The following is a 24354-nucleotide window of genomic DNA, read 5'->3' as shown; positions in this document are numbered from 1 at the left end:
TAAGACAAAACTCAAAATATTTATTTGAAATTTGACTTACTTTATCAAATCTTTTCTGTGCTGCTTTTGTGTAATGCTTTTTTTTTTTTTAAATATTTGTATGTTTCTTTCATCTCTAAATTGTGAAGGAATGAAAATCAGCATTTTCTTCCTGATTGTTTTTTTCTTTTAGGCTGAAATCTCAAGTATGATAATGTAGTCTGTAACTCAGCATATTAGTAGTTTATTTAACTTATATTAACCAGGAGTACAAGACTCACTGAGATTAAAAATCTCTAGATTATTTTCTAGAATATGGCAAGACTGGCAGCATCATAAATAACATGTCTGCAGAAAAATTAACAAGAATATAACAATTTTGCTAAGTGTGAAAGCAAAAAACAGCTTACAGAAATGATTAGATATGAAAAAACATTCTTTAACTATTCAAAGATATCTATAGACAGATGTGCCTTCTCTAAGCTATTTGAAATGCTTTTAATGCGTTCAGTGGGAGCTCCTAAAGAATTAGCTAAGTTTTCAACTGATTCCATGCCGAGGGAGCAGCATACTCAGAGTATCCCAGTTTCACAGTTCGGTATAGACTTGAGGAACAGTTTGCAAGAATAAATCCCTGGAGCGAAGACAACAACTTTCCACACTTCCCATTGAAGGAAGCAGACCAAGAATAGTTTCACAAATGAAAGTATGCTAATGCTTAGATTTATGGGTGGACAAGACAAAGGCAACAAAAGGCTTCTAAGAAGACATAAAAAAGTCTTCTTTTGTCCTCAAAGGAAAAGCAAGAGTGATTTCTCATAGAAAAAAAACAATTTTACCTTCAGTTTTTTCACCAGGTGCTTAATGTGAGGCTTAAATGAAAGACCGTTATCATGTTAGTAGGATTAATGTTCAAGAGTTGTCGTTGTCGCCATTGTGGTTAAACGTCCTCTGCAAAGCTGATGACAGGTACATCTCTGTTTCCTCCAGGAGGTCTGCCAGGCTGTGGAGCAGCTGAACCCCAGGCTGGCGGCTTTGTGTTCGGCCATGAAGAGGCTTGGAGAGGGCAGCCAGCTGGAGGAAGAGGTGGCTAACCTCCAGGAACAACAGGGAGAGTTTTTGGGAAAGGCAACAGAGAAGCAATCTGCATTAGAGAGCCTTCTAGCACTGTGGCAAAGGTAATGTTAACAGTGATGTGTGCCTATGTTTGTGAATTGTTTTTTGGAAATTTGAGCATCTGCAAACAAAACTAAGGCTTTAAAAAAAACACTTCAACTTTACATATGCCTGAAACTGAACAAACATTGGCCTGTTTTAACCTTATGTATCTTGTAATCCAGCTTTACTCAGCATATTCCTGAATGTTTTACCACTGAATACCCAACATGAGACATCCTTTCCAGCTTTTAAGACAGCATGCATGTAGATAGAGAGACCATAAACAGAATTAGGGCTGAATGATTTAGAAAAAAATATGAAAATATGAAATGCAATTTCTTTTTTGACTGATCTTGCAATTAGCGATACGAATTGTGATATTAGCAGCAATGCTATGCTATTTTTTACATAATGATTCACATTTTCATAAAAAATAAAATAAAATGATCATGGTGTGATTTTTTTGGTGGGAATCTGTACCTTACAAAAATGCTAACCTAAGTCTGTAGAATATGATTTGTAGGTGGGAACATCACAGCATGACAAAATATTTAATTTAAAATGGTATTTTGACACCTGTTTTGCTCTTGAAAAATACTTTGCCTCCTGCCATTTGAAAGTTGCAGTGGGCCATGCAGATGTCTTTGTTGTTGTGTGAAACTTGCTACGTTTATTTCTTACCAAAGATTATATTCAGGATGTGTTGCAAGCTGCTGTGGTTTTGGGCTGACAATATTGCTCTGTACCTGATGTGTGTGTCCCTTTGACACCTAGAAGAGGTGTGTTTGAATATTTCTTGTCAAATCAAACTTTTTTTTTAGCACAAACAGCTGAAAAAGGACTGCATTTATGTAATGTTTTGTTGTGTTTTTTGGCTGACTGTTTTTCTTGTCAGTTTTGGTCCCGGCTCACACCCTTTATCTTATCCTGATTGTATAAACATTGCTATTTCCCCTTTTATTGTGCATGTGCTCTTTTGGTTGAATCCTCCTCTCTCTGCCAATTTCCTCTTTTATTCCCTGAATCATTCGCTCGTCTGAGTGTGATGTGGAGGAGTGAGATCTTGTCTTTGACTCAATCTGTCTGTCCCCCAGTCAGCCGTCGCCATTCTATTCTAATAATATTCTCTTCTTATCGCTTTCTCTGATCACACAATAGACTTGGACAATAGACTTCAGCAATTGTTTCTCATTCTTCTGTTTTAGTCACATTGTCGTTGTTCAAGGAATCAAAGTTTTGGTGTTTGTTTTAATTTTTTTACCTAGTCAGTGGCTCTTTTTAGATTAACTACTTAATATTTTTGCTGAGTTTCTGTGTGTCTGTGTGAGCATGTTTGGTTGTGTGTCTCTCTGCGTCAGTCTTCTCCCCTGCAGGTATATGTATGAGGGATTACTTACAGCACTGGGTGCTGTGGTGAGATATGGTTGCCCCATTATGACCCTGTCACTGATACTGAGGCATGGTCAGATAATAACAAAATTACACACAAACCGCATCACTCTCTCTGTGTGTGTGTGTGTGTGTGTGTGTGTGTGTGTGTGTGTGTGCGTGTGCGTGTGAGTTAATGCATACTTAAAGATTACAGGTTGCTACAATCGGGCGAGTGTTAGATCAGTATTTTTCAGAATAACGCTGCATTAATTGCATATCTCATTTGAATGTTCTTTGTGGCCACCTTTTTATCTGCAGATTTGAAAAGGAGAGTTCGTCCATGAGAAGCTGGCTGAACAGATGTGAGTCTGTTTGCTGTTCAGACACTGACCTGCTTTCTGTGGACAAAGTAAAGCTCAGAAATGAACTACTAAATGTACAGGTAAAAATTTTCACAACTCTTTTTTACTCAGTTAGATTTCCATTTGTGTTTTGATTTTTTTCTTTCGTATAGAGTTATTATCTCCACCTCCCAGTTTTATTTTACCTCAGCAATTACATAGTATGGTTTCTGCTGTTTTTCTGTTGCGTTAATTTTCAATACTTCTTCATCAATCCAGGAAATGCAGGGGGAGAAGGCATCCTATGAGGTTCTTCTGCAGGGTCTTGTGAATCTTGCGCTGTGTCTGTACCCCACAGCGCCTGAAGCTCGAGTCCAAGAGCTCAAAGATGATCTCACACAACTACAGGAAAGATGCATGTCTGTGACGAACAGCATATCACACAGGCAATTAGCTTTTTTTATATATCAAACTGATTATTTAAAGGTGTTTTCTTTAGTGTATAATCACCTGAAAATAAGAATCCTGTTACTGTTACCTTAGACATACACCTTAGAATAATTTATATCTACATAGTGAGCAGGTCCTTGTTTATGGAGATCACTATGTTACACTGCCATATTTCTAAAGTAGCCCAGAGCAGACTAACCAAACACTGTGTCTTACAGTTCACATTTTCTTGTCAGCCACCGTAGTTAAAAGCCTGTGTGCAACAAACAGCATCAGAAAAACACTGATTTGTATTGTGAAACTCCTCTGTCTGCTTTAAATCACCTGGTCTGTTTGTTTTGGAGAGGAGGAGACCTCTTCAGGTAATTTGGCTTCTGGTAAAAAACACCTGAAGAAGGAAGTTTCAGTTTGTTGCAATGTGCAGTCCTCAGTGCTACATGCTACTAATTCATCCTAAATCTAACACACTTAACTGAAGAATGTGTTTATGACTCCATAAAAGGACACCAGAAGTTGTTTGGTTCAGCTTCTTTTTTTTCCAAGTCATTTGTGTTTAAAAATGTACCATCTGAAACAATAATTGGCAGCATGTTCTCAGTCCAAATTGCCTTCCACTGCTCTTTTAGGCTTTTGCTGCTGGAGTCGCAGTTGTCACAGCTGGAGCAGTTTGATCAGGCACTGCTGACTCTGACCCAAAGGAGTGAAAACTTCCTGTCTGGCTTGAGAAGCTCTTCCCAGGTTGATATTGCTGATCTTGAGGCTTCAATTAGCAAGCTGAAGGTGAGAGATCAATACTTTGTTGTCAACAATAATGTCCTTTATGGGTTTTGTATACTGGAGTAGTAACAGTAAGCAAGTTTATATTGACTCCTGTGGGAGCTAATGTAAATTTGTCTTATTGATGTCTTGTGGCAGGACCATGAGCTGAAGCTACAAGCACATGCATCTCTGAGAGAGACTCTTGAGCAAAGAGAGTCCTCCCTGCTTCGCTGCTCCACATCAGAGGCCCAGCAACAGCTCCAGGGCTGGAGGGAGGACTGCCTACAGCCCCTCATTGAATCCCAGCGTCTCCTGCTCCTCCGTAAAGAGTGCCTGACTGAGTTAAAGCCTTTTCTTGAGAAGCATGGAGCGGCAGCGAGGGCCGTGCGCAGTCTTCACGAGGCGGTGGAGGGCAGGGGGAGCTGGGACCGCTCCAAAGCTGAAGAGCTGCATCGTGGAATAGGGGAAGGGGCTAAAGACGTGGCCAGGCTTGAGGCTGAAGCAGTCGGGTTAGATGGACAGCTAAGCAAGGCACACCTTCACCTGAGTGGTGCAGAGTGGCGGGGCTCCAAAGATGTCAGCCATCCTCAGGGAAGAACATCCTGCAGGGGACAGGCAGTGGCTCTCATGATGGCTCTGGAGGAGGTGCAGAGGGGCGTGGGATGGAGGCAGAGTGAAGCAGATGCTTTAGGGGCGTTGTGGAGCTCCTTTAGGGAGAGGAGGGAGGAGGTGATGAAGAATTTGAAGAAACTGGAGAATGACGTTAGGCAAGAAGGGGCCAGAGAGAGCTCTGTACAGGCCTTTCAAAACAGGTAATCAGCACAAGATATATTATAATATAATGTATAATATCAGCGTAGTTTATACCAGCTGATAGTGGATGAACTGTATGAAAAAGCAATACTGGTGTCAGTCTAAACTGTGCACAACATTGAAAAATATCTTATTTATATTCTTTTTCAGGGCTAAGATTTCTTGTTTTTCATATGTATACATGTCTTTTTGCAAGATCCTATAATTTGACTAATGAAAAACAAAAAAAAAATTATTACTGCATCTCTTTTATCTTCATTGAAACCAGAAATTGACTAAACTAATTTGATATAGAAACACAAGATTACAGGGTTATTGTTTTGTGTGTGTGCTGTACCTGTACACACAAAGTTGGGGAGAGATACCGCACTGGCATTTATAACTTTGATACAGTGCCTTGATAAATAGTTTTAATAAAAAATATGTATTACAAGGCTATAACATGACAATGATGACTTTTTTGTCTTGGTCAGTAGCGGAGAACAGCAGAATGACTGCAGTGCACATTAACAATTAGAAAAAGCAATAAAGCGCAGCTGGTAGTGTTGTATAAATACTGCGGAAAAGGAGCACTAGAACTGTTTCAAATATTTAGAATCCATAGGTATCAATAAATTAATATTTTTGACAACACTTAACAGCACCTGCAGTTTGACATCTCTTTGGAAACATCCTTGTTACTCCTGTACCAGCTTTGTTGTTCTTAAGATGTATTTTTAGTTAACTTTGCTACCGTCAAATGCATCCTTCGACATTTCCTGTAAATCAGGAAAATAAAATGCTTATATGAGTTAAGCCAAAATTTAGATCCGAATCCTTTTCAATTTGCTGAAACTGAAAAAATGATATATTATGTTGGAATCCTTTTAGTAATCCCATTGTTTTCTGCTGCATCTATTTCTCCCAGGCTGCGTTTTTTCGTCCAGCTGGAGGATGAGCTCCAGTCCCTGCAGCATTCCCAGCAGTGGTTAGAGGAGAAGGGAAGCCAGCTGGCCCAGAGAGACAGTGAGCTGGCTGGGGAGGCTCTCAGGGAGGTAGCTCTGGTGAAGACAGCCTGGGAGAACGTGAGGACACTGATCACTAATGGGTAAGGACAGAGAGGGATTCTGACTTATTCATCTCATTTAAATTCCTTTACTCTATTTGTTTTTGGTCCTTCTGTGCTGAGTCAGGGAGTTATATTGTGACAGAAGTATATTTTACCATTTTAATGTGAAAAAACAACAATGAAAAGGCTGTTGCAGAGTTTGTTGTTTTTTCATCATTTAATGTCCAGTGCCAAGTGATATACCAAGTAATAGTCTTGACCTTTTTCCTCTTTTTTTTCCTCATGCAGTCAGGAACAGAGTGGTGTTGTGGTAGATCTTCTCCGCCAGTTCCACCACCTGAAGTCAATCCTCACCAGTGTTGTGGAAAATGCTCAGACTGTTTCTCACAATCTGCCCGACCACAACCACAACGCTCAGGAGGCCAAAAGGATTTTCACACGAGTCAGTACAGACGGAACATCTAATATCAAAATTAATGTTTATAATTTGTATACATCTTTCCTGATATATCAGAGTTGAAGATTCATAACTATCCCTGTTCAGCAACAATGTTTTCCGTTTTTACACCACTGCATTATATAATTATGCAATTACTGATTTACATATATCAACTGCAATGTGTTTTATTTTTCCTGCACATCAGTCAGTGAACTAAACTGTCAGAAATAAAATACATTTCAACAATAAGCTCCCTATTCCCTTCCTGTTTGTACAGTATTTCTCCCTCTAGTGGTGGTCTGTTGTCATTCCTTCTGCTCTCTCCTCTGCCCCTCTAGCATGACACGGTCCAAGTTGAGCTGAGAGAAAAACAGGAAGACATGGACAAGCTCATCAGCACAGTGGAGGACCTGCAGAGGGAGCTGGAGAAGGTTCCCAAGTCTGATGCAAGCTCTGTCCAGAGAGACATGGAGACATTAAGAGACCAGTGGCTGGAGGTGAGCAGTACTCAATCACACATGCTGTGCTGTGCTGTGCTGTGCGCCTGCTCTGGTAAAGAGGGCCTGCCAGCTGAAATCACTGGGCTGTTTTTTATTTAGACAAAGGCATCCTATTCAGCCATGGTAAATTAATACTTTCCGAGGTTTCTGACATTAATGAGTTGTCCTCATCCTGAAATGTGCTACTCAATGAATTCTTTCTGGAGCTCAAACATGATAATGACTTTGAGCAGTATGGGGATATTTGTGGTGTTGTTTTTTTGACTATGGAAAAAAAATCAATTATGACTTCCTCATAACAGCTCTGCCAAACACTTGCACTGCTTTGCTTTTAATGATATTTATTTATGTTTTTCCATTTTTCCATTTTTTCCTCTTGAGGGATTTCGTTGACTGCTCAGCTGTCACAAATGAGACAGAAATATAAACGTGTCTAGACACGTTATCTGCCGTTCTGCCTCTCTCTCACACACACTTTTCATCCCCACATCTGTCAAACCAATTAAATCTTGTTTTCCTCCCATCTCCCGGTAAAGCACACTGTCCCTTGTTACAGAGAGAGAAAACTAAACACAAAGACGGAGAGAGATCCTTCCTCTCCTGTTGATTGAGATGTATTCTGTTCAGTACTCAGAAACACTTCTGGTGTGTGCTCCTTCAGGTCTCAGAGAGAATACAAACCAACACAGAGAGACTGGGCTACTGTGTGGCGCTGTGGGACGACCTCAAGTCACTGGAGCAGGACATTAACCAGTGGGCCGCCACCTCCATCGCTGATCTCACCGACAGTGTTTCCAGTCTCAGTGATAAAGAGCAGACAGAGGCCCATCTCGCCACCTTTCAGGTCAGAGCGCACTGGACAGGCTGCATGAAAAAGTGTGTGAATGATGATGATGGTGTAATATTCAGTGTGAGTTCATAGCGGGTGTGATTTAACTGAAGTATCTGATACTTTGATCTACAGGCTGAGGTTGAGAAGAGGGAGCAGAGACTGGACGCCTTGCAGGAAAGAGTGACGGAGCTGAAGGAGCGAGCCAAGCTGCAGGAAACACCATTGCAAATGCAGGTGAATATGGTGGGGAGGACAAATTCAGGAGGATTTTGCTAAAATTATTAAAGCACAATTATATTTTTCCCATTGTCGTTTACACCAGGAATTTAATATGCTATTACAAAACTCAAAATGATGCAGAAAATAAAACCACAAAGACTAAACACATAAAAGGGACATGAAAAGCACACTGTTTGCATGCTGTTTATTTGGGATTTTGTATAATGTTGCTAAATGTCTTCATTGAACCAGGTGCTAGAGTCAGACCTGAGGAAGAAAATGGCCCATGCGCAGGAGGTGTACAACCAGGCCAAACACACTCTGACCTACTTCAGTTTCCAGAAGCAGCGACTTGAGGACCTCATGTCCCAGATGGCCGAGCGGCTGGTGGCAGTTGAGGGTTCTTTATCAGACCTTACTGAAGCTACTTCTCCTGAAGACATTGGCACAGTTAAGGTATGACAATATTATTTCCTTCCATGTGATGCAATAATAATAATAATAATAACAATAATAAAACACCTAAACATACAACAATATTTACACTTCAAATAACCACACAGTCTGCTGCTACCAGGTCATACCAGTTACCAGGTCATGATTTCTGGAAAGAGACACTGGTGTTAGTTTTATTAAATTTTTCTTTTGTGGTGCTTTGATCACCATAAACCGAGTGTAATTCAGTTTAGTTTATATTGGAGAGAAGGCAGACATCTCTATGGCTGAAATCTCTGACACTTGGCAACTCACACCAAAACAATCTAGATTTATAAATAACACTACAGGTAAGAGGACAGATGTGTATATTTGATTTTAAGGTGAATTGTCCCTTTAAGATTGAATGCTGAGAACTCACCTTGGGTTCAGTACCCTTCAAATGCCTATACAGACATACAGTGAGGCATCATGATAAGAAGAATTTTACATGATACCCATTTGTTCCCTGAAGGTGAACATCTGTCCTCATGTATGACCTTCTTTAGGAGGTCAGAGTTCAGACTCAGCTTCATAACAGCATCCTATAAGCTGGCAGCATTAGGCCACATCTGGAAGGTGGATACAGTATGTGTCACTGTCTCTACCCTCTCCGCCACCATATAACCCCCAATTATGAATATAAACGAAGCTTCGTCTTCTTATTTCTCACTATTTTTCATTTACAGGACCTGCAGAGCATTGTGCAGCAACAGAGGGCAGACATGGACTCGGCTAGAGATGCTCTGAGTGCCCTGTGCAGGTCTCATCCCTCTCAGGAGCTGTCATGCCTCTCCTCTGACCTCACCTCCATTGCTAAACGAACAGAGGCTGTTGCCCAGCGCTGTGCCAAAACCAGGGGCAGCCTGCAGGATGGGCTACAGCTCCACTTCAACGGTAAGAGATACAAAGGTGTAACTTAGTTTGGATTTTATGCAGTGTTATGGTTTATTAAACTATCTTCTAGAGAGCTTTTATGTTCTTTACCTTCATCAAATACATCATGTTTTTTATGTCAAAGTAACAGCCACTATAACTTCTTCCCTTATAAGGAGAACTATATATTTTAATAGCACTTAAAATCACATAATCACCCAATCAAACAGTGCACAACTACATGATGCAATGTCATTTGTTCCTGTTAGTGGTGCAACAGATTTCGTGTTGATTATCCTACATTTTCCCCAGAGCACACTCAATCCGCCCACTACAACCCACACTCCATTGACACACACTGTCTGGTACACCGGTGCGCTCTCATTGCTCAGACACACACCTGTGCCTCGGAGAGTAATGTTGCTCTCGTCACATCTGCTCTCTCGAGAGTCGTTTTGGGCTTGTTGCCAAGGCAACCCAGCGCTGCACAGCGTGGACACGCCCACACTTTCCATCTGCCTCAACACATCGCCTGCTCTCGCTCCCCTCCTTCGGGTTCCTTCACTTTTAATGCTTCTCTGCCTTATTTTACCACACACTGTTTTTTCTCAACTTGTCGCCATATATTTAGTTTGCTTTTAGCTCACCTGTCCTCTCTGTTTCTCAAAGCAGAGCTCGTCCAAAACTTCCACTCTTGGCTGACAGATCTGAAGTTGGAGCTGAAAGACTGTTCGAACCAGTCAGGAGATGTTGCCGTCCTCGGAGCAAAGTTGCAAAGGCTAAAGGTACTTGTTTATTTCATACATTGTATTTTTCATGGTGCAGTTATCAGGATTTTTCAGTGAACTAAAAGCATATTCAGGTTTCTCAGTTTTCCACTTGTTGATACTAACATGCTATCAAATTCTGAAACATAACAATTATCTTATATTGTTATTATAATAAAGTTAACAGATTAAAGAAGGTAATAATTTAACTAGAGTAACAATTCATTTTATATTTTCCACACAGTTTACTGTATTATCTTCTAGAAAGAGGCCATCATGAGCACGGCTCTCTATTTCTTAGACGTGCTAGGACAGGGTACAACCTGTAGCTCACCCGGTAGAGCGTGTGTCTCATGTCCTTAGCTGCGGCCCAGGTTTGATTTGCTGCATGTCATCCCCACACGCTCACTCCCCTTCCCTGTCACTCTTTAGCTGTCCTGTGAATGAAGCAAAAAGCCCTAAAAATAGTCTTTAAAAAAATGTGCTAGAATATATATCAGTTTTTATCTTCAACATCCACAGGTTTCAGTCGAGCAGACATCAGAGGGTGAGGAGCGTCTCTCTCAGGTTTGTGAGGAAGCGGAGAGGCTGCAGCTCCACCTGTCTAAAGCTGGAGCAGCACAAGTTCAAGAGCATCTCTCCTCCTGCCAGAGAGAGTGGAGGAACTATCTGGACAGCTGCTCTCAGAGCCAACAAGACTTGGAAGAGAGCATTGACCTTCTGAAAGAGTAAGTCATCACTCCTGTTGCGTTGTGCGTTTATGCAAAGGAATTTGAATTAAACTGAAATATGCCTCTGCTCTTCTCTCCAGGTTTAATGACTGTGTGGAGGGTGTAAGAAACTGGCTGAAGCAGATGGATGTCAGCCTCAAGAGAGAGCCTGTTCTTGGGGCAGAGTGCCAGCAAGTAGCCCCAGACACCACAGAGGAGCTGGAGAGGATGGAAAACCTTCATAAGGAACTGTTTGAAAGAAGGTGCGTATATATATATATATATATATGTGTGTGTGTGTGTGTGTGTGTGTGTGTGTGTGTGTGTGTGGGTGTGTGGGTGTATGAGGCCATATGTTACAGAGCGTGGGCTTTTAAATACTCTTAACAATAACATATCGCTGTCTTATGCAAGGGACTCCATCGAGCGTCTCAGCCAGGAGGCTCAGGCTCTGTCTGAAGCAGGTCGGGGGTCAGGAGCAGAGGTCAGAGTGACAGGCCAGCTCCAGATGGAGCACCAGGCCCTGCTCAAGGCAGCCAGAGAGAAGCTGCGGGGCTGCCAAGAGAGCCAGGCCTTTGGAGAGACCCTCCAAGGGGTTTGGGCCTGGCTGGAGGAGATCCAGGAGAGACTGGGTACAGTAGACAGCACCATGGGGACCAAAGAGCAGCTAGAGCAGAGGCTCGAGACTGTGCAGGTAAGAGGGGGTTTTGGCTAGTAGTCTTTAGCTCTCTGTAATTTCCATTAAATATCATATACAATAAACAAAGTTGTGAATATTTAAGAATGCACGCATTTGTATTGTTTTTACTATGTGAATTACTCTATAGCTTTTGGGGGGATAGACTTCTAATATAGTCTACAGTTGTTCTAGTAAACACAAGAGGGGGCTGTTTGCTTGAGAAACTTTAAACCAGTTCATGCTGACCTCTCTCTGTTTGCACAGGACATCCTGCTTTTGAAGGGGGAGGGGGAGGTCAAGCTGAATATGGCCCTTGGTAAGGGTGAGTTGGCCCTGCGGAGCTATGGAGCCGCTGGACAGGAAGTGGTTCGCTCCCAGCTACAGGAAGTGGAGGATGCTTGGGCCACACTGCTTGTGACTGCAATGAGCTGCCACAGGTAGACTACTCACCTCGTTCCATCACCTGAAATATAGTTTTTGGATTAATTTCCATGTGTGCAGTTATGCGTCATAATTTTAAAGAAATGGTCCTGCCTTTAACTTATTATTCATCATAATTTAAATGCATATACAGAAAGCAGGCAAACTGTAGTGAACTGTAAAGAAATTTTCGTTCAATTGTTCTTTTTTTTAATGCACCATAAAAATATTTACCCCTGGACATTTTAGAGGCCATTTACCTGTATGCCAACAAATCTCTTCTCTTGGGAACAGGTTATTTTCATCATGATAGATTGATGTCTCAATGCCATTAATTACCATTAGGTTAAATACATAATGAGAAATATTTGTCTCATTTGGTAACTGTGATTGATGTATCTGATTTAATGTGCACATTTCTGTTGGTGTGCGTGCATGGCAGCATGCACATGCTTCAGTTGTGTGTATGTGTTTAATTGCGCAATTATGGCCCCTCCTAGAAAAAAATTGATCTCATTAGGGACTAAGTGGTGGATGGCAAACAGTGGGTCACACATGGGGTGTGTTTGTGTTTTAAGGGGAAAGGGATAACAGGAGGCGAGGGGTAGCAGGTGAGGTAGAGGTGCGTGTGAGTGTGGGGATACTGGCGTTATTTGAGCATGCAGGGGTAACAGATGGCAGGGAAAATTATGGGTGTGTATCTGCGTCTGTGTGTTTGAACCAGGGGATAAAGGGGATAAAGGCACTAAGCCAGTATTACAGACTATTTAGATTTCTTGGCCACAGCATGGATATGAAATACATACTGTACCTGTATGGCAGAGAAAAGGTACACAATAGGTTTGTCTTGAACATTGTATTTTCAGATTATAGGTCTAAAATTATGTGTTTAAAGTTACCACATTATATATATGTTTGTTAAAAAATGTCAATATGTGTTAGATTACTCTAAAAAAGGTTACATTTTTCGTACACATTTGTATACATTTCATTTTTATTTATTTTATTTAACCTAGAGTGTCCAGGCCAAGACAAGCAGCAACATGAATTACAGAACAAAAATACATAATCAAATATGCAACACAAACAATATAAAACACTAAATACATGACACGATATTACCACACAAAAAACTAAAAAAAGTACTTTGACATATGCAATATAAAAAACTAAACACATGACATGAAATTACTACAAAGAAAAATCAAAAAAGTACTTTGACAAATTCTTTGAGTGAACCATAAGTAAAACAGGAAAACAGGGACAACTATTAACAATTTAAAAAAGAACAGCTTAAATACACCCTGACACAGGCATGAAGGTGATAATATACAAAAATCCTTGAATCAGTGCTTTGAAATGACCGAGAGGAATCAATGAGTGCAACTTTTAAATATTTCTAAAGAAGTTTCCATACACTGTAAATGAAGATGTGTACATAAAGGCTCTTTTGCTATTTTTTTGTATTGTCAATAAGAACATCTGCACATTGTGTCCTTGATATCACCTGCAGATCAAAGCATTCAAATCAGTAAAAGTTTAACATCCTCTTAACTGTGTCATTGTTACAGCTTTAAATGGAATCTTTGTTTTTTTAAGCAGGTTTAAAAACCGTGCCCTCATGTTGGATACCCTTCATATTTATTTAGGTTTTCTCTGTTCATTCAAAATGTGCCACTCACAGACTAACACAGATTTACTGTCTTCCCTGCAGTCGACTCGAGTGGACCGTGTCACAGTGGGGAGGATACCTGGAGAGTGCTGCCCAGCTGCGGTGCTGGATGGAGGCTGTAGAGAGGGAGGTGTGTGCCCCTCTCACCCCTCAACCAGGACCCAGAGAAAAGGCCTCCCAGCTGGAGAGACTCAGAGCCCTACTGGCTGATCTGGAAGACCACCAGGTGGCGCTGTCCAGCCTGGAAGAAAAAGCCAGAGAGCTGTTCAAGAAGACTGCCGATGCAGGTTTTAATCACGGTGCCCGTACACAGCTGCAGGTGCAGTTCGATGACCTCACAGCCTTGGTGGAGGTACAATGTTAATTTTGGTGTATTTAATAAAAAAACAAACAAAAACCATTAAAACTCCTGAAACTAATTTTATTAATATTAAAAACTACTGAGTAGGTCCATTACTGTGTTAGAGTGATTGTTGACTATTTGTGTCCTTTATCTTTAGGAGAGAGTGCGTCTGGCGCAGGCTGTGGTGTTGGAACACCAAGAATACCTGGAGGCAGTCAGAGAGCTCACTGATTGGCTGATGACTGCTGGAGAGGAGCTACATCATTGGTCTGATACATCAGGAGACTCTGCCTCCATCAAAAAGAAACTGTCAGAAGTGAGGGTAAGACGGGGTGTCAACATACAAAGAATCCCTTCATTGGTGCAGGCTGTCACTCCTTTTGTTTTCTTTGTATGCACTTTTGTCAAGACACAAACTCCAAATGTGACAAAACCGGGGAAAAAAAATCCTGATCCATATGTTGACAAATGATTGTGTGCCACATCTGACAGGTGACAAGCCTATTGTGATGTAGAGTGAGCAAAGGTGTGGCATTATTTTATTAATAATAATCATAATTTTATTTATATAGCACCTTTTGAAACATACAGTTACAAAGTGCGTTACATTAAGATAAGATACACACACAAAAATGCAAACACACATTTATACACATACTTACACACACATATTCACAATACATAGACAAGAGTTGCATGACCAAAATAAACAGAACTAATGATATACAGTACAGAGAGAATTTATAAAAGGCCAACCTATAGAAATTATTTTTTTAAGGAGCGAAACACAGATTCAGTACCGCTGTTCCAGAGTTTGGGAGCAACAAAAAAAAAGTATGTTTACCTCTGGATTTACAGAAGGGACAGGGAATAGATAGGAGGCCTTGGTCAGGTAATCAAAGTTGCCGACTGGTGCAATAGGGGCTCAACATTTTTGCTATATATGCAGAGATCAGGGCACACAAACCCTTGTGAGTAGTCTGTAAAATTTTAAAATGTTTAACATTTGAAGTGGAGCTATAGAGGTGTAATACAAGTGAAGAGCGAGTTGCAACAGTATGAAGAAGAAAAGATAAAGGTGTGCACAAGGGTTTCTGTGCTGATAGTAATGGTTTGATTTTTGCAATATTTCTGGGAAAAACATGACTGAATGTGTTAAAAATATGAGATTTGAAGTTCAAATTTTGGTCAAATAGGAAACCAAGATTTTTTAGTGACGGTCTTGATGTTAGCAAGGTGTCAATATAGCGACTGACCTCATTAGTACAGTAAATTACAAATTACATTAAAAAAACGTTTTTATCATAAGTTCTATTTAGCAGCTTTTCTAACACAATCTTTATTAGTTTTCATGGAACTGTAGATGTTAACATTTTGTGAGCACTTTAAGCTTTTTGCTAAAGTTTATTGTTTATTCTTAATTTTATTTGCTTTAGACCATATTTATTTGCTGACCATTTTGTAAGATGGTGCTGAGGTAATTTTAACATTTTAATAACATATATGTGTATAGGAATAATATTACCCCTATATACATTAGTATTCCACATCATAGATGTACATCAGAATAATTATTCAGCCCAGAGAGATGGTACAGTATCTGTTTTTACTGTTATCATAACCATAAGCGATGTCTCTCTGAATTAACACCACTGTCAGTTTAATTCATCGGCATGCCTCAAGGCAGTGTTGTTTGTGTGGGTGAAGCTAGACGCAGTTTAAAGGCATTATCTGTTGCTAAGGTAACTGATTGCTGAATTATCTGAACCCATCTAATTTTAATGGACTCCTGCTATGAAGGAGAGCAAACTATGTAGGGAATTGGAATTGGTCCTCGGTTTGTTCCCATATCGCAGCCAAATATCTCAATCTCTCCTGGCGCATTTAACTGCCACTAAGTTGGTCCATTACTGTGCAGTAAAAAAAAAAAAAAAAAAAAAAAAAAGTGAAAGAGCAGTGCAATTAATGCCTAAGCTTTTCTTTGCTTAATAATTCTGCAATTGCAGTGAAGAGAAAATATGTCAGGAGATATTGAATTGCACTTAAATTTCACACTCGGGACCTAATTATCACATCATAAATGCGTGTTTGCAGAGCCGTGGTGTGAAGCACTTCAGAAGAAGAGGAAATATAATTTGTTGTATCCACAAGCTAGCTGTACCATTTTCATTTCCCATTCATGGACTCAAGGTTAATGTTCATATCCTTCTATTCACATACAGAAATGATTGGCTGCCATTTTTCCCATTTTAATCCCTCCATTAGCTCAATGATATCACATCGCACTCAAGTGTTTGCTTTTCACTGCCTCTGCCTTCCAAGTGCTACCTGTGCACACAGAATGAGAGACGGAGGCGGAGGGGGATGGAGGCAGAGGATGAGATATAGAAATAGTGAGAGAATACTGAGATAGCAAATGAAAATACAGGACATCAGAAGTGATGCTACAAAACAAGAATCAAAGAGATAGCAATGGAAAGTGACGGAGCAAGAGACAGAAGAAATCTATGCAGGCAGCTTTAAATAGAATCGGAGGCTGCAGTTTCCGTAGCCACAGTTTCCGTAGCAACTTTGTCTCCCATCTACCCTCCCCATCTCCTCAGGAACGTGTGGAGTGTTGGCTACTGGAGGGCAGAGAGCGCCTCAGCCGGGTGCGTCGGAGTGCAGCGTCCACGGCAGAGCACACAGCAGCTGGTGGCTGTGAAGCCATGGACCGACAGCTGGGGGCGCTGTCCCAGGCTCTGGAGCAGTGGGAGGGGGCCGCACTGAGGGCCAGGGATGGCCTGGAAGGGGCCCTTGCTGCCGCTGCAACCTCAGAGGAGGAATACGACCGTCTGACCGCCCAGCTGGAGGACGAGTTGAAAGAGTTTGATGGACAGCTGAGGGGGTGGAGCCAGGAGTTGATTAAAGCTGAAGGGCGGAGCAACGGCGAGGAAGCAGTGGAGGGATGGCAGCTGGCTAAGGTATAGTGGCATGAGATTTAAATAAATGGCTGTTTAAATTATTCACTGTTCATCTGCACACAATAGTTTATTCAAAAAATTATGAATAATAAAAATTCTTCTGTTCCGCTGAGATTTGGGCTGGCGCATGATGATGTGCATGAAGCTGACAGTGGCTACTGTGCAGCACGTTAATTTTAGAGAAGGTGATTAGCATTGTTTAATAGAAAGTACCCACACACACACACACACACACACACACACACACACACTGTGCAGACATACATCCTCTGCATCCGGCTATGCTGTCTCCGTCAGTAATTATCCATTCTATTTGTAAATCCCAAAAACAGATTAGTTTGTAAATCAGCTTTGCTGGGATGACGAAGGAGTGACAGCTACAATCCCATCAGTTTCCCTTGTTTTCTCCTCATTCTGTCCCTTCTACCCCTCCCCCTTTTGTTTATTTTCGCCATTATGTTTCACTATCGCTCCCTCCCAAACATTCCTTCTTTCAGTTCCTCTTTCCCCCTTTCTCCACTCTGACTTGTTTGAACTGAAGTGTACAGTAATGTCTTTCCCGGCTGCTGGGGATGTTTCTTAGATGCTCTTGCTCCTCACCTCCCCTGCTGCTCTGTTTCTAACCTCCACAGGATGTTTACAGTGTGACAATTTCTCTGTATTGTCAAGGCCATGCCAGCACGCACACCCTCATACACCTCCCCGGGTGCCTTCGGCCATGCCTTTCTCTGTTTTTTCTCAATTTGGGGCTGTCAAAGAACAGAGGAGGAGTCTTCCCCCTCCTCTGCTTCTCTCTCTCCTCCTCCAGCCCGTTTCCTGTGTCCAGCCTTGTTTTCGTTGCGCACTCGTTTGTGTTCGTTTGAACCAGTCCCGCATCTGTGAGGGCTGACAGCTGAATTCCACCGGGAGAGAGCGTGAGAGAGTGAGAAGGAGGAAAAAAATGTGTTAGGGGGAATGAGTGCGAGGAGTGGGAGGAGGGAGAGAGAGAGAGAGAGAAAGAGGAGAGAGGAGGGAAGAGAAAGTAGTAGAACGATAGGAGGAGGAGAGGGAGTGGAGAGCAACGAGTCCAGGAGAACAGGGAGGGAGGAAGGGTTGTTTATTGGTCATACGTCAGACAGAGAACGAGCGAGCGAGAGTCAGAGAGGGAGAGTGAGCTTGTACATATTTCATGGGACAGGATTTCATGACTGTGTGAGTGCAGAATGTGAGGCGTGCTGAGGAGAGCGGGAGAACGTTATCCACAGCTCCTTCCTGCCACACTCCGCGAAGAACAGAAATGCTATTGTACAAGCAGCTCTGTGAGTATGTGTTGGAGCGTGTTTGTGTGTGTGTGAATGTGAGAAGACCTAAAAAGACGAAGCCAGGGTGTGAATAGGAATGCGAGTGCACTTATTGAAGGGTGTCATGCAGATCCGTTGGGTGCTTGTCTCTTCTTGACACACACACACACACACACACACACACACACACACACACACACACACTTAGCCAGCTGGTGTGTGTTTTGTGTTGTTTAGGACATACTGGAGGGCTTGCAGAGCGCCGAGCCGATGGCAGAGAAGTTGAAAGGCCAACTGAACGACCTGGTGCGATACTCCAGAGACCTGGGCTCACAGTCAGACCGGGTCACCGCACTCATTAAACAGCACAACAGGTGAGAGGAGTCTTTCTGCTTTAATACACAGTGTGTGTTTGTTTGTTTTTATTCTTCAGATTTAAAATGAAACAGATTTCTTGGCTGAGTCTGGGTGATAACTTTATATTGCCATTTATGGACTTTTAGTGGAATTGTATCATGATGATCAAATGCTGCTGTGTTATCACTGAATTTTGTCAATTCAATGCTTAGCAGTAAATTATTGCTTTTAATGAGCGCAGATTTGTCATATCCTAATATTGAACACATAATATATCTTTGATAACATTGTGATAGACTGCGGTAACACTCTCCATAGTCCCCGTGTCTGTAATGCATTATAAACCTACTGATAATGAGTTACAGTCTGCCTGTAGCACTGTTTAATTACAGTTAAAAGCACTCATATATATTCATACAGCTGTTTAACAATAATCATACATACTGAAGCATTTTACAATGAGTTACAAGGTCAAGTATCATAATAATCATAACTGATAGTCAGTCACTTGCAAGGACCATGGTGTATTATAATTCTTATAGCTGTAATACATTTAAGTCATTTAAAATATATTATAATGTGATAATAAGTAACTCTGAGTAGCCATTTGAGGGCTTTAAGTGAAGTAATGTAATTCCTGAAGTATAGAGATAAGCAGATATAATACATTACAAGCTAGTTAGAAGTCACTTTAAGTGGTCATTTTTTGTTCTAAATTAAGTAAAAATCCACTCTAAACATTAAATTGACAAACTATTCTACTTTACCTATAGCTGTATATTTTAATTTTATGTATACCTTTGATCAACAGACGTAACTCTGTAATGAAACAGATGGGGGACTCCCAGTAGCTCACCTTGTAGTGCTGAGCCCTGTTATAAGCCCAATGTGGAAAGTGTCTTGCATATGATAAGACTAAAAAATGCACAAAATAGATCATGCATAAACACACTCATTCATTTCATAACACAGCACCAGAACCACAACAAAAGAAGAGCAGAACTCTCCCTCAAAATCAGCCCTTACATGTCTTGATTGGGCAGGGTTAGTGCTCAGATTTACAAGCTTCTTTGTATTAGAGAGTGTAATGTGTGTGTGTGTGTGTGGCCATCTCACACACAGAGTTGTGACACGTGTGTCAACCAGTCGAAGGCAAAAGGTGACAGAGAGCACCAGAGCCACCAGTTGCTATGCGACATTTCACTACCTTTCCCTTCACCTCCTCTTGTTCGCTGTGTCTGTTTAGTTTTGTCTGTTGTCTGTTTTTATGCTAGGCTGAGTGTGCTTTGAGGGAAATCAGATACATTTGAATGTTGTGTTTTTTCTTTGCTAATATATTGCATGCCTCAGTCTATTTACTGGGCTCTTAATTGCCTGCTTTTGGGCCCACGAGTGAGCCCAGTGTTCATTTAGCACTTGTTTGTGAACTCACAATGCAGTGCCTATCCAAAAGAGCAGCAGTGCATACAAAAGAACGTGCATGCACACAACATACATATTCACAACACATGCATACACAATTATGAACTCCAACAGTAGCAAAAATTAATTTGTATGGATGCAACTTTTTGAGATATTGCATGCACACAACACATATTCAACACATGCATACACAAATATGAACGTCTACAAGAGCGCAAATTATCTACTTAATTTGCATGATTGTAACTTTTTGAGATATTGCAGGGTAGTGTGATAAAGCACTGTGACTAACATTTATTGGCAAACAACCTGATTGAGGTCAACTTGTTGGCGGGTAATTGGCTTTGGCTGTCAGTTGGCAAAAACAGCACCCTTCCTCATTCACTCTGCTTTTTAGTCTGTAATAGACTTGGCCTGTGTACTCCTTGCACCTGTCCTGCATTAAGCACTGCAGAGAGAAGAGCAAGGAGAGAGAAGGAGTGAAAAAAAAAGCCAGAAGAGAGGAGATAGAGGAGGAAAAAGAAGTTGCTCCCTCTACATAGCATGTACCAGATTTTGTCTGTCACAGCAGAAAAAAAGTGCTTCCTACACTCTCATGCCATCCCCACTGTACTACCCTTTCATGCTCTCATCGCATCATTAAAACTCAAGGGTGTTTGTGAGTGTGTGTGTGCAATAAAGTGTGTGTCGGTAGAAGGTTGTGTGTGTTTTTACCTTGTTTTTTCATGCCCCCTTTGGAGCGTAACCCTTGCTTTAACAGCTGTGCACCTTGTTTTCCTGCTGTCATCCTTTCCATTACTTCTTCCAGACTCCCCCCTTTAACCTTCACTCCCTGCCCCAGTATGTACAAAACCCAGTGACTCTTTTCTTTTGTTGTCCTCAATCTTCCTCATTTGGGTTTTATGCATATTAGGATTTCGCGTACTATTAACTGTAAACGTTGTTTTTGTAATTTAAGACCCCCTCTGGTGAAAATCAAGTTTTAATCTTGTGAATTGTCTGTACAGTGTTTTTTGTATGCTACAATCATGAATTAAAAGTGCCATGGCTAAGCATTTCCCCCTTTGAACTGCAGTGTATCAATGACTCTCAAAAACAGGGACTTTAAGGGTTTGTTACATGACTAACCTGACGAACCAATCCTGTCAAACCGTGGGGTGGGAGTTTCCAAAAAAAAAAAAGTGTTGTTACGAACACATCAATCATGTTTTGCCCGATATAAGACAGAATTGTCAACTCGTTCTATCTTAGGCCAACATTGCCTAAAAAGGATTTCCTTGGGGAAGTGGGATTCAATTTCCAATGAACAGTCACTAGAGACCAACATATCCACCTGAATCAAACATCATTATGACTCTTTGAAACCTTAGGAAATGGGCTGGATTTCTTTCAAAAACGTGGGGAAAATGAAAATAACACGAAATTACCCAAAAATTAGCAAGAAATTAGTATACTTGAAATTTTGTAAAATATAATAATAGATATATAAATAACTTTTTAAAAAGGAAATGATCTGGGAAAAGTGCTTACAAATCATAATAAATCTGTAACATGTAATTATGATAAGAAACTATTAATATAGTTTTCCCTAGCTTTTAAAAAAAATTGTCTTAATATACTAATTCTTGCAATGTTTAGAACTTTTCTTACGAAGTTGCTCATTGTATTTTTTTCCCGTGTTTTTTAAAGAAATCACACCAATTTGCAAAGGTTTCAAAGGTTTCAGTACTTCTGATATCCCCAGTGCTGCTTTCAGGCATCTGAAAGCAGCATGTGAAAGCAATGCTACTTCAGGTTTTAAAGGGTTAAGTCTACATTAAAGTGATAGTTCAGCAAAATGTATTTTAACCACTTTCAAAAGGGACTACCTTAAAAAAAATCAATATCAGTCTTATTGGACGTAACATATAACTTTCATATTACTATTTGAAAGCCTAATTGTGCCCTGCACTGTATTAGAGAACAACAGTTGTAAGAAAATACAGAAAAAACTGAGTGATTATGACAGCAACAATGAAATTGCATTCATTGTGGTCAAGAAGGGATACCTTAATGAATCAGAGGATAGAGAAGAAGAACTTTTACAGAGGGAGATCGAAAGGGCCAAAAAGAAACAGACAAAAACCTCACTAAAAGAGTAACTTACACATTTTACATTTCAGTTTTATTCAACATGTCTGTTTAAATCATTTTTATACTATATACAAAAATACATGAACAACAACAGAAATCCTCAGCATGTGATAAATAGACCCACTAAAATCCACTGTAATATACATTATCATCACCCTTCAGTGTAAATTCTCCCCCACATACTGTATCCCCACCATATCCTTTCTGTCTCGCCCTTTTTCTTGCAGCATCAATCTGTCAACCCTTGTTCTCTCCATCTTGTCACCGCTGTGAACTATTGCCCCACTCATATGTTGCCTCTCAACCCCCTCCCACGCAATACCCCTTACCACCATCCCCCACTCTCCATCTTTACCCCAACGCTCATTGCTTCCACTTCACCCAGTTTGCCATTTCTCCACCTGCCTGTTTCTCACTCTAGCTCATCTCACAGGCTTCCCTTTCTCCTCCTCCACAATGTGAGGACAGCATGTACAGTATCTGAGCATCTGCACATGTATGCTCTTTGTTTTGATGAGCACATGGGCGGTAGACAGCAAACACTTCCTCTGGTTGTAACCTCCTTCTTTCTTTGTTCATTTCTGATTATGGATTTAAACCTGTAAACATGTTAAATCAGTCCTTAACTCCTCTCTTGTCCCCCCAGTCTCAGTCTTCGTGCATCCAGGGAGTGTCAAAATAAAGAGCGCTTGTTGGAGCAGAGGTTCCGTGCAGCTTTGAGGGACTTCCAGCAGTGGTTGGTCAATGCCAAAATCAGCACCGCCAAATGCTTTGATGTGCCACAGAGTGTAGCCGAGGCCTCCACCGCTCTGCAGAGGATCCAAGTAAGAGATGTCTTTCTCTCTACTCTTATTTAGAGTAGGCATCTGTTTAATTCTTGCCATGCTCTTAAAACATTGCTGACATAAAATTGTGGTCATGTACAGTCTCACAATGGTGTTTTTGCAGTAGGGCTGCTACCAATGATTATTTTAAATTACAATTACTCTCTAGATTAATCAATTGGTTGTTTGGTCTATAACAGTAGTTCCCAACTGCGGGTCCATTCTGAATTGACTGCAAGTGATTTGTAAACGTGTCAATTTTTTTTCCGCTTTAACATGAAGTACACTAACTTGACAGCAAAGAGCTTTTATTTGCAAGTGCTGTTGCTTTTTATTCTAGCAGTATGTTTTATTTCTTTGTGATCTAACTAAGCCAACGTGCTGTTAACATTTTGTGAAATGAAATTGAATATGTGGTAATTTATAATGTGTGGTCCATCAAATAATGACTAAAGAGAAACCTGTACCATTTGGGAACCATTGGTCTATAAAATGTCAGCAAATGGTGAAAGATACGGATTGGTGTTCCCCAAAGCCCAAATTGACATCCTCAAATGTCTTGTTTTATCCACAACCACAAAACATGCAATATTGTCCTTGAAGAGTAGAGAAACCAAAAAAAAAAATCACATTTAAAAAGCCTGAATCAGAGAATCTTTTTTCCTAAAAAATATTTTTAAAAAGTACTCAAAGTGATTTTTTAATGATCAGATTAGTTGGTAATTATTTAATAATCAATTAATTGATTAATCGCTGCAGCTTTACACTGCAGGTTGCAGATATCACCTGGAAATCACACTTTTGTTTAGCCTATTCAGCTGTTACTGCTCTTTCTTGTTATTGTTACTGGAAATAAATTTATAAAGTGCATCACCTCGTGTGCACCAGAGAAGTTTTCCCAGGATGGACCTACCAGACACAGAACAGCAAATACACAGATTAAATTTTGTGGATAGAAAGTAGTAGAACTGATATTTATTTGAATGTCACCGAATATTACCTCCGATCCAGCCTTTTTAGAAAGACCTAAAATTTTAATAACTTAGGATGTGGGACAGATAATAATACTTATTCATACTCTCGCATCCAACCAGAATGGTCATATAGTCTTACACTATTGCCCATAAACTAGCTCCAGTGAGGCAGCAATAATTTCAGTGCAAGTAGCTGTTGATAGTGGAGTGTAATTTATTCAACTACATAAACCAGAATTATTCAGCCTGTTGAGGGAATGAAATCAGCAATCTTCTTGTCATAAGCCTTTTTGTGTTTTTCCACCTTTGTGCTGCTGCTGCCGCTTGAGAGGCTTTAAATCATCATACGCTTGGGAATGATCTAAATCCACAGTCACAGACTAGTGCTAGCTGTTGATTTATTTGCATGGATTGGGAAGGCAAAGCAAAGATTGCTACCACAAAGGAAATTGCTGAAAGTGAAATGATGTAATAGTTGAAGAATCAATCCTCCTTCAATGGGAGAGCGCTCAAGGGGATGTCTGTATTGACATGCCCACTGTTGAGTGTCC

The 24354-nt window shown here is 40.7% G+C and overlaps 1 protein-coding gene across 1 annotated transcript in view; it reads left to right on the top strand.

Annotated features, from left to right (window-relative positions):
• Positions 1 to 24354, top strand: part of syne1a (spectrin repeat containing, nuclear envelope 1a) — a 187184-nt gene that overhangs the window by 52189 nt on the left and 110641 nt on the right. The window contains 22 exon segments of the mRNA XM_042503721.1: positions 970 to 1157; positions 2827 to 2950; positions 3129 to 3295; positions 3926 to 4079; positions 4215 to 4870; positions 5779 to 5958; positions 6208 to 6361; positions 6697 to 6855; positions 7520 to 7702; positions 7823 to 7924; positions 8162 to 8365; positions 9073 to 9280; positions 9932 to 10044; positions 10549 to 10754; positions 10838 to 10999; positions 11151 to 11430; positions 11680 to 11852; positions 13550 to 13859; positions 14008 to 14172; positions 16454 to 16813; positions 18331 to 18467; positions 22652 to 22829. Of these exon segments, the coding sequence (XP_042359655.1) occupies positions 970 to 1157; positions 2827 to 2950; positions 3129 to 3295; positions 3926 to 4079; positions 4215 to 4870; positions 5779 to 5958; positions 6208 to 6361; positions 6697 to 6855; positions 7520 to 7702; positions 7823 to 7924; positions 8162 to 8365; positions 9073 to 9280; positions 9932 to 10044; positions 10549 to 10754; positions 10838 to 10999; positions 11151 to 11430; positions 11680 to 11852; positions 13550 to 13859; positions 14008 to 14172; positions 16454 to 16813; positions 18331 to 18467; positions 22652 to 22829 (4563 nt within the window).

Source organism: Plectropomus leopardus, chromosome 16, assembly GCF_008729295.1.
Source record: "Plectropomus leopardus isolate mb chromosome 16, YSFRI_Pleo_2.0, whole genome shotgun sequence".
Classification (NCBI taxonomy): domain Eukaryota; kingdom Metazoa; phylum Chordata; class Actinopteri; order Perciformes; family Serranidae; genus Plectropomus; species Plectropomus leopardus.
Note: the sequence above shows the minus strand (reverse complement) of the source record. Positions and strands in the feature narration are given on the sequence as shown.